Genomic DNA, 11,425 nt, shown 5'->3' on the forward strand with positions numbered 1-11,425 from the left:
ATCCAAGTAAAAATGTATAATTCAAATATACAAATATATAGAATAGGGAAGTGTCATATGAAAACAATCAATTTGAATACAAAATTGATCAATAATTATCTTTATATTTATACTTTACATGCAGCGATCACACAAGATAATAATATTATCCAGCTAAAGTAATACTACTTATGCTACATATAAGATATCATGTATTTTATTTTTATTCTGTTCTATAATTTTATAATTTAAATAGAATATTCACACACATTTCCCATTTTCTGTGCAAGGCCTGCTTAACCTCTTTGTTCCTCAAACTATATATCATGGGATTCAGCATAGGGATAACCAGGGTATAGAACACAGAAGCAATTTGATCAGTCTCAAAGGAGTGAGTGGACTTTGGTTGAGCATACATAAAAAACAGAGTACCATAAAATATAACTATCACTGTCAGATGAGAGGCACAGGTGGAGAAGGCCTTGTGCCTGCCATCGGAAGAGGTCATCCTGAGAATGGCCACAAGGATCAGGATGTAGGAAGTGGAGACTACCAGAAGAGAAAAAACCAAATTAAATGTTGCAAAGCTTAAAATTATTAGCTTAATTTCATGTGTGTCAGAGCACAGCAGTGCTATCAATGGCAGACTGTCACAATAGAAATGCCTGATGACATTATGGCCACAAAACGATGAAATGAAAATCTTGATAACGGTCAGTAAAGATATAAACACACTATAGAGGTAAGATATAGCCACCAAGATGTGGCACAGTCTTTGTGACATGATGATTGTGTACAGTAGTGGATGACAGATGGCTACATAGCGATCATAGGCCATGGCTGACAGAACAAAAACTTCAGTAGTGATAAACACACTGAAAAAGGTCAGCTGGATTGAACACCACTTATAAGAAATTGTAGGTTGATTAAAAACAAAGTTTATTAACATTTTAGGCCCCACAGCAGTTGAATAACCAAGATCAGTGAGAGAGAGCTGTCTGAGGAAGAAGTACATGGGTGTCTGAAACCTGGAGTCTATTTTGGTGAGTATGATCAAGCCCAAATTTCCTACTGCAGAGATCATATATACAATGAGAAAGAGTCCAAATAAAGGGGCCTGCAGCTCGGGGATGTCTGTCATTCCCGTCAGAATGAAATACTTCAGCACTGTAAGATTGTAAGTATCCATCTTGATGACTTGGGAAACTTATACTGGTAAGAAAGATAAAGATAATCATTAGTTATGTGAGATTTCAACAGAAACAACTTTATATTTTGTGTTTATGCACAATATATTTTATACTATATAAGATGACAATGCATTTTATATTGTTTGTATGTTAACATGTATATGTTATATATCATATATATATGTGTGTGTATATATGTATATATATATTATTATGTTTCTATCTTTTAATTTTATGTCTCAATGCCTAAAGCAATGACACAACTGTTTTCTCAGTTAACAGCAGATATAAATTATGAGGCTTCTACTTAAAATTCTGATTTAGGCCATTTTACTGTTATCAAAATTTCACAATTAAATATACTGTAAGAGACAGGGGAATCCAAGATGGCGGTGCAAACTATGTATGGTGTCTGAGTTGGGGGACAGAACCTAGGGACCCCACTGAGACCTACACCTACACTGCTTGGAGAGGCCTAGGTGAAAGGGTCCATACAGTGCACAGCACAGGTGGGTTTGGCCTTGGGCCATTCAACTGGCCTACCAAGGATGGGTGCTCAGTCCCCAGAGACTGGCTGCATATCTGCCTGAGATCTTTAGCTGTGCTCTATATTTCTGACTCTGCATCTGGGACAGAATGGTGGATGGTGAAACACCAAAATCTGGATCTACAGGACCAGGGGAGAACCCAGGAAAATAAGTGTATCTGGCTACAGGTTACCTCATCAGTCCACAGAAAGCCCCATACTCAAGTGGCCACAGGCAAGGTCTCCAAAGCCCAGCACAGCCTATTAGGCTGTACCTGCAGTCTCTCTCTCTGATGGAACAGTGAGTTACAGAGCACTAAAGTCAGTGTCTGCTGGCCCAAGGGGAGCCCAGAGTGTGGGTCTGGGGTAGAAAGTTTACGGCCTGCATTGTCCTTGGCTGGTGCCATAGTTTGAGCGGAACCCTATAGCAGGTTACCAAGAAGAGACTTGATACCCTATGAGCATATACAAGGGGGAGGTAATCCCCCTCAGTCACAGTCATAGGGGAGGGGAGTAAGGGGGAAATGGGAGGGAGGGAAGAATGGGAGGATACAAGGGATGGGATAACCATTGAGATGTAACAAGAATAAATTAATAAAAAAAGAAAAAGAAAAAAAAACAAGAAAATTAGAAACTTGCAGGCAAATAGACAGAACTGGAAAATATCATCCTGAGTGAGGTAACCCAGACCAAGAAAGCCATGTATGGTATATACTCACTTTTAAGGGGATATTAGCCAAATAATACAGAACAATCACAGTACAATACACAGACCTAAAGAAACCTAAGAACAATGAGGACCCCAGGGAAAATTCTTAATTCTCATTCAGAAGGAAAAATAGAATAGACACAAGAAGGAGTTGAAGAGATGGATCAGGAAGGAAGCCTACCATCGAGGTCTTCTGAAAGACTCCACTCAGCAGGAGAACAAAGCAGATGCCTAGACACACAACCAAACTTTTGGTGGAGCATAGGGAGTCTCATGGAAGATTTGGGAAGTACAAGCACCTGGACGGGCCTAGAACTCCCAGGGAGACCAATGGAGCCAACAAGTAAGGACAGAGGAGGGAGGTGCTGCAGAAACTGATGTACCAACCAAGGACCATGCATTGTGAGTAAGTACCTAGACCTTCTGTTCACATGCACTAGATAGGCCACACTGTCTCTTTCTGAGTAGGGACTATTTCTGACATGGACTCTGGCTCCTACACTTTGATCACTTCCCCCTAGCAGGGTGGTTTTGCTAGGCCATAGAGGAAGTGACTACACACTATCCAGATAAGACTTTATAGGCTGAGGTCATATGTTAGGGAAGGATGGCTCCCCCTTCTGAGGGTTAGGGACAGAGGGAGAGGGTATGAGGGAGGGAGGATGGGATCAGGAGATGATGAAGGGGGGGCCTAAATTTGGATGTAAAGTGAACAAATTAAACATTAAAAATAAAAATAAATAAACAAGCAAACAAACAAACATAAAAAGAAAATGATTTAACCATTCCTATATGTCCCTCTTTGATTGCTATTCATTTATTGAAAATCAATTTTATAGCTGTTTATATCAAATTTGCCCAGAAATAGAGCCAGCCTACCAAATCTCTGTGGTAGTTATGAAATGGAGCTAAAAAATTAGTAATAATATTTACATGAAACCTTAAGAATTTACAAGGTGGTCAAAATACGCAAACAGGAAAAATGAAGTTAGATTGTTCACATATCCTGATTTCTGCACTTAATTTTAGACAATAATTTTATACACCGCTGTTCTTTATTAATTCTTCTGTACAGTATCTGAGATATATAGAACCAAATAACTGTGCTTGTAAGATATATTAATAAAGTTCTAATAAAGTTGTGTTTTATAGGTTAATGCTTACAGTAACAGTGGCATAAGCTTAATACAGCTTACTTTACAAGCATAGCATTTCACAAGGAATAAACACGTAAATTATGGACTATAGAAAATCTATGCGGTATGTGGAGAATATGTGAAAACTAATCAGTGGACAAGAAATAATCCCTTCAGCAAACGGTGCTGTGAACTAAATGTAAATGAAGATGCGTCTTTCCTTCCCTGTACCATGTGCAGAAGTAGTTTCAAGTTGTTTCAGACTTCATTTTTCAAAGAAGATTGTTGCAGCATCGTATAGTCCAGAGTGCAGAAACATTTATCAGGTTGTGACTTGGACTCTGAGGGGGTGTTTCAGAAGCAAATACAGGGTACTCACCGCTAAGGAGGAATCATTCATACACTCTCCTTTTGTGTTCTCAACTCCAATCATTTATGAGTTTCCATCCACCCTGGGGGCTCTTCCTGAGTGAGTGGAAAGCAATTTGTTCAATTTGCTAATTCTACATAGGCATTACAAAGTTTCAAAAAGAGCCCATGAGACTTTAAATAATTATATGATATAAACTTATATTTCTATGTGAGGAGAGTTATGGTAGATATAATTCCACCAATGCTCTTTATTAACTCTTCTCTACAGTACCTCAGATTTTTAGAACTGATTAATTTGTTCCTGTAAGATATATTACTGATATTCTAATAAAGTTGCATTTTATAAATTTATACATAAAGTGACAGCAGCAAAAGTTTAAACAGCATACCTAAAAGCAGGTTATTTCAAATACTGTTTGTATTTCTCTATATTCTGTGATACTTTAAATTAATTCACAAAGTATAAGACAAATATACAAATCCAGATATAAAAACTTACAATTTTACCAACAACATATCTACTAGTAATTGCCCCATGACTCATAAAAATAATACAAACTCTATTGCTATTTCCAACATACTCGTCTTTTTAAAAAATATATTTTATTAATGTATTTATATTATATCTCAATTGTTATCCCATCCCTTCTATCCTCTCCCTCCCTCCCTCTCTCTGATTTTCCCCTTTCTCCCCTCCCCTATGACTGTGACTGAGGGGGACCTCCTCCCCTGTATATGCTCATAGGGTATCAAGTCTCTTCTTGGCAGCCTGCTATCCTTCCTCTGAGTGCCACCAGGCCTCCCCAACCAGGGGATGTGGTCAAATATGGGGCACCAGAGTTCGTGAGAAAGTCAGTCCCCACTCTCCACTCAACTGTGAAGAATGTCCTGTCCATTGGCTAGATCTTTGTAGGTGTTCAAAATTTACTGTACATATTGTTCTTGGCTGATGCCATAGTTTGAGCAGGATTCCTGGGCCCAGATATGCCCATCATAATGTTCTTCTTGTAGGTTTCTAGGACCCTCTGGATCCTTCTATTTCCCCATTCTCCCATGCTTCTCTCACCTAGAGTCCCAATAGGATGTCTTCCCCTCTGTCCCACTTTCCTGGTAAGTGAAGACTTTCATGGGATATGCCCCTTGGGCTAGTGTCCAGATATAAGTGAGTATATACCATGTGAGTCTTTCTGCTTCTGGGTTAACTTACTCATTATGATCATTTGTCCACAAATTTCAGGAATTCCTTGTTTTTAATAGCTGAGTAGTATTCCATAGTGTAACCAACACCCTAGTCTTTATCTATTTAATCTATTTTTTAAAAAATGTACTACAGAACAATAATTTTATGCATGAGCTACATGGGTAAATATCAAATAAAATACTGTAGGAAACAGGCCTGACTGGGCTGCCTGCCTGGCTTGCTGTTTCATGTCCTGTTTCTAGCAGCTTCCATGTCTGTGTTTATCCTGGTTAGCTAGTCGTGTTTACTGCTCTGAGAAAGTGCCCCTTTCTTCCTGGAGACCTTTCCTCCTGTGTGCGGTTACCTCTTGAGGGATTTCACCTGGGAGGAGGATTCCTGTTTAGCTGCCAATAAGAAGGCTCTTTGGAACTCTGGGACAATTAATAATAAACCACTGCTGTGGTTGCTGCTGCTGCTGCTGCTCTCTTAGCTGTGTTATTGTGTGTGTGTGTGTGTGTGTGTGTGTGTGTGTGTGTGTGTGTGTGTGTGCGCGCGCGCGCGTGTATGGCGTGTATGTGTGTGTGCATGAGTTAAATCCGCAGTCCCTCACCCTCGACTTGATACTGTGGTGGCGCTGGTGCCACAAATACCAATCTCTATCTCTGCAAATATAAAATTCTAGGTCAATGACTTTCAAAGTCTAGGACATCATGCATTTTATTTTATTTTTTTATTTTTTTGTTTTTGTTTTTGTTTTTCGAGACAGGGTTTCTTTGTGTATTCTCAGCTGTCCTGGACTCGCTTTGTAGACCAGGCTGGCCTCGAACTCACAGCGATCCACCTGCCTCTGCCTCCCGAGTGCTGGGATTAAAGGCGTGCGCCACCACACCCGGCTCATCATGCATTTTAGATGAATGATATTCTCATTTCTCTCTCTCTCTCTCTCTCTCTCTCTCTCTCTCTCTCTCTCTCTCTCTCTCTCTCTCTCCCTCCTTCCCTCCCTTCCCCCTCTCTCTCCCTCCCTTTCTCCCTCCTCCTCCTTCTTCTTCTTTTCTCTCTCTCTCTCTCTCTCTTTCTCTCTCTCTCTCCCCCTCTCTCCTATTGAGGGCACCTAAAATAATTCCATGTCTTTTACAAATACATTACAATAAACATGAGTTTTCAGAGTATCTCTTTGCTTATTTAATGAAAACAAGCAAACTTTTTATGTAAATATAGGACAATTATAAGAAAAAGTATGAATTTTCTTCCACACATGTATGCAATGTGAGAAAATGCAGTTAGGACTTTCAAATTCTTAAGTAAATATCTTTAGAGTTTGACTCTTTTAAATTTTTTATTTAATATTTGTTTTAAACAATATATTTCATCCTGATCTTCCTTCTCCATCGACTGCCCTTGTATCTTCCACGTTCATCCAATTCCTGTTCTTTCTTTATGTCTCTTAGAGACAACCCCTCCAAAAAAAATCCTTCAAAACCAAAGATCAAAAAAATAAAGAAAAAAATCTAAGACTAAATTATCCCAACAAATTAAAGAAAAAGCACTCAATTAAAAATATTGTTCATTTTGTGTTAACCAAACGCCCTGGACCCAGAACCCTCTCTGGAATATGGCTGTTAGAAGCAGTGACAGTTCAGTGCAGAGAAGTTATTTTTCCCTTACCAGCAGGTCTCATTTACCAATAAATCCTTGCTTAGGGTTGGGGCATAGTGCCCACTTCTCCATCCTGGAATTTTGTCTGCTTTTAAGCTGTGTTGGTGTTATGCATGCTGTCACTGTGTCTTTAAATTTATATGGGTATTGGTCCTGTTCTGTCAGGAACACACTATTTCCTCTGAGTTGTCTCATTACTTTTACAATCTTTAGGTAGCTCACTGAACTTTGAGGTGAGGTGCTTGAGGAAGGCATCTCACTGAGGGCTGAGTATTTTCAAATCTCTCATTCTTTGCACATTGCCTAGTTAGAGGGTCTCTGTGTTAATTACCATTAAGGCAAAAAGCTGCTTCTTTGATGAGGGTTGAGTGATGCTGTCCTGTGAGTGTTTGGACTCTAAGTTTCTCTCGTCTAGTTACATATAAAGCATGCTCAGTGACTTGGAAGGCAATGTGCTCCACTGGCTCTGGCATCCCACACTTGGTTCTTAGCAGCACTCTCTCGGGAGGTCTAAGAGATACAGCCTTGCCAGCAGAAGTACACCTCTGGGGTTCGATTTTGAAGTTTCTGAAGTTTGCTCAGTTGCAGCAGCTTCCCTCTGCTTCCTGCTCTCAATTTGAGATGTGAGACCTCAGCTTCTGCTCTAGCCACCTTGTCTCCTGCTTTCCCACCATGACAGACTATTTTACATATGAAACATTAAGACCATAAGAACATAAACTTCTGTTTATAAGTTTTCAAAACCATGAAACCCTATCACAGCAGTAGAAATGTAATAAATATAGATTTTAGCAGATTCCCAATAACTATAGTTATGTTGTCTAGAGCTATAGAGCCTTTAACTCATTTGAGTTACCTGACTGTGATGGTACACACTACGAACTTCCTCCTTCTCCCATTTTTCTCAGAATCTTGTAATGTACATTGATTCACATTTTTTTTCTATTTTCCATATATGAGAAAGAGCTGTCATGTTTGTCTTTGGTTTGTCAGTTCCATCATATTACAAAATTTCACCCAGTGCTATTTGTTTTGCCACAAATGAGAGAACATTAGACATGTGTCCATACATGCATACACATTATTTGTTTAGCCATGCATCTGCTTATGGCCATTAGGTTACTCTCTTATCTTTATTATCATAAATGAATCAGTGTCTCTTTGATATGCTTATTTTATTTCCTTTGGATGTATTCTTTTAGTGAGATAACTGGGTCATATGATATGTATCCTGTTCTTCGACTTTTCTTTTACTGACGAGGGGCTTAAAATTTTGCTCCATGTTGCTTGTGTCTCCAATTGTCTGATGTATTTAATTGTATGTTTTTATTCACTACAGAATGAAATTCCTAATAGAAAAGAAACTAACTCTTGAGGGTTGATGTCTCTGATCATAAGGGGTTAGTCTCCTCTATGCACAGTGTTCTGAGAGTGGGTCTTATGTGCCAGCAGTCTGTAGACAGCATTAAGTTCACAGATCCCAATTTACGGTGTAGCATTCTCAGTATTTAGTCCTTAGCACTAAGTCTCATATGCTTTCTGGGATACTTATTGTGGGTCTTGGCAGTTTTTCCACTCTTACACTTATCTTTCTTCAGCCGCTGGGCCTTCATAAGATATTCATAGTTTTTTGTATTCTCAGCTTCCCACAGCTCTGAGGTCTGCACACTTCAGTTTTGGCTCATGATTATTTTTAATTAAAAAAAATAGTTCTTAGGATACTACTACTACTACTACTACTACTACTACTACTACTACTACTATTATTATTATTATCATCATCATCATTATTATCATTATCATTATTATTCTACTCTACACCTCAATCATAGTCCCCCCCCTCTGGTCCCCCCAGTCCATTCCCTCTGGCTTTTCTTCATACCCCTACCTGTACCCCCTTAAGTGCCCTTTAGAAAAGGGGAGACCACCCCACCCACAAGCCAGCCCCAGCACTTTGAGTCTCATCAGGACAGTGTGTGTCCTCTTTCACAGTCTCCTGGAAGTGCAGACACACCAGTGGGAGGTGAAGAAAGGCATGTAACTGGGACCATGTCATGGACAGCCTACCCCCCATTTCTGGGGGACCCATATTGAGACTAAGCTACCCATTTGGTACACTTTGATTAATTTTGCTTTGCTGCTCTCAGATCTTTTTCTGCTCAGTGCTCTTTTTAAAACTATTTGCCTACTGTCTGTGTATTTCCAACGGTGACTAGGGGTAGCAGGCTAAAATGGTCATCCGAACAAATTCATCTCCTCTATTTGTTAAAGGGAATTACTTCACCGGCTGGCTTTATTAAGGTATACCTTGCATTTCAATGGTTACATACCTAGGAATGGCTCCTAGCATCCTGATTAGAAGGTGAAAAGATCTTTATTTGTATAACAAAAATCACTTATGAATGATAGATATCATGGGTGTGGGAGATATACAAGATGCCTGTATGTCAGTGTCACATGACGGCCATCTGAAGCAGGCTTGCCTCCAACAAGCATTTGAAAATGAAAAAATAAAGCTGCGGTTGAGGCTACTGCCATGCTATACACACTGCCGTGCTGTACACACTGCCATGCTGTACACACTGCCATGCTGTACACACTGCCGTGCTATACACACTGCCATGCTGTACACACTGCCATGCTGTACACACTGCCGTGCTATACACACTGCCATGCTATACACACTGCCATGCTGTACACACTGCCATGCTGTACACACTGCCATGCTGTACACACTGCCGTGCTATACACACTGCCATGCTGTACACACTGCCATGCTATACACACTGCCATGCTGCACACACTGCCATGCTGTACAAACTGCCGTGCTGTACACACTGCCGTGCTGTACACACTGCCGTGCTGTACACACTGCCGTGCTGTACACACTGCCATGCTGTACACACTGGTTTCCAGAACAAGGTGAAGTCTACCTGGGATATGTGTGTACAGTTTAGCTTTACAATTATTCAGATGTTCCCTCTGCTTACTAAATGTTACTTACTTTTAAATTGATAGTTCATACTTTGACAACATATGAACAATTTTATTCTTTAAATCTTTAATGTTTATCTTTTCTTAATTGTGAAATTACAATCAGATTATTTCTCATTTCCCTTTATTTTATCCAGTACAACCTTCTTGTTTTATGCCGCTTGGTATTGGAAAACCAATTGGTGTGCTCTTGCCTAGGAATTACTATTTCTGCTATTCTCAGTCTCCCTTAGTTGGCTACAGGGCTTTGCTTGTGACTGGTGCCTGATGCTATTTCCCTTATTTCTTTGTCATGTCCACTTCTTTAACTAATGTATAAGCAGTAGCTGGCTACACTTGAACTTTTGCTTCCTGAAGCAAATCCTGTATATGTGTGTGTGTGTGTGTGTGTGTGTGTATTTACATTTTAAATATTGTACTTAATATAATAAGAGGTACAATATGCCATCAAGTCATGACTTAATACTATATTTATTTATTTAACTAATACATACAATATTTTACAAAACAACATATTTTCATTATTTTCACATACGTATATGTAGTGTACTTTAGTGTAACTTATTTACTAACATATATTACTCACCCTCAACCACCTTCCCTTCCCCCTGTTCAATTTCCCATTTCCTAATAATCCCATTTCTATTTTTATATCTTTAAATTTTTTCCACATGAGCAGAAGTATATAATACTTGGTTTTATCAGTTTGGCATATGTTGCTTAACACAATCGTGGTCTCCAGTTCTGTTAATTTTTCTTTCTGACATGATTTTCCTAACCATGCCCAGGATGTTCAATTGTGTGTATATATATGGTCTTTTCTGTCCAATTGCTGTTTAGGAAGTGATAATGATTTTTTTGTTCCATCTGTTGTGAAATGGGAGAATAAACATAATTTTTCTTTCTGACATGATTTCCTTATCCATGCTCAGGATGTTCAATTGTGTATAAAGATCACATGCTTATCTGTCCAATTGATGTTTACGAAGTTATAACGATTTTTTGTTCCATCTGTTGTGAATATGTAATAATAAACATTGGGACTCATATAACTCTCATCTGTGCTGTTTGATTTCTCTATGCCAATGTCCAAGAATGTTATAAAGGATCAGATCTCATTTGTTCTTTCAATTATTTAGTAAACATTATATGATACTCTTTTCAGAGTATATATGTCAACAGAACACAAGAGAAAATAAATTTAAATGTCCACATGTCAGTATGATATGTACTTCTATACAGATGACATATAAGAAGGAAAGAAAATTAAATTATACATTTCAATACATGAAGATATCTTTACCCAATGAAAATCTAAAGTGAGGTACATTAATGAATGTTTCCTTTCCATTTCATCATAAACTGATGCCAGTATAAGAACAATGGAATACTACAATCACTAACATGGTACTTGCTGTAAAACCAAGATGGGAACCAGGTCAAATAAACTGCATATTGAAAACAAGAAAATCATTTCAAATTCACTATGCGTTTCCAGTCCACTGCACTTAAAAGTCTAGTACATACCATATGCACTTGTATATAATCAGATTTATTTAAAACACATTAAGAATTATATTTAATTTTATTAATTTATTTCTTGCAGTACTCAAGATTGCAACAGGACATGTGCATATGTAAGGCATGCTCTATGCTTCTGGGGACCTCTCCTTTTATTACAGA

At 38.6% G+C, this 11,425-nt stretch overlaps 1 protein-coding gene across 1 annotated transcript; it reads right to left on the reverse strand.

Moving 5' to 3' along the window:
* Positions 1-220: 220 nt before the first annotated feature.
* On the reverse strand, positions 221-1,168 carry LOC311606798 (olfactory receptor 8K3-like; the record flags this gene model as incomplete). The annotated part of the gene is made up of 1 exon (XM_084798210.1): positions 221-1,168. The coding sequence occupies one exon, from the start codon at positions 1,166-1,168 to the stop codon at positions 221-223; it is 948 nt and encodes a 315-aa protein (XP_084654336.1).
* Positions 1,169-11,425: the final 10,257 nt, after the last annotated feature.

This window comes from Acomys minous, assembly GCF_964271855.1.
Source record: "Acomys minous genome assembly, chromosome: 10".
NCBI classification, from domain to species: domain Eukaryota; kingdom Metazoa; phylum Chordata; class Mammalia; order Rodentia; family Muridae; genus Acomys; species Acomys minous.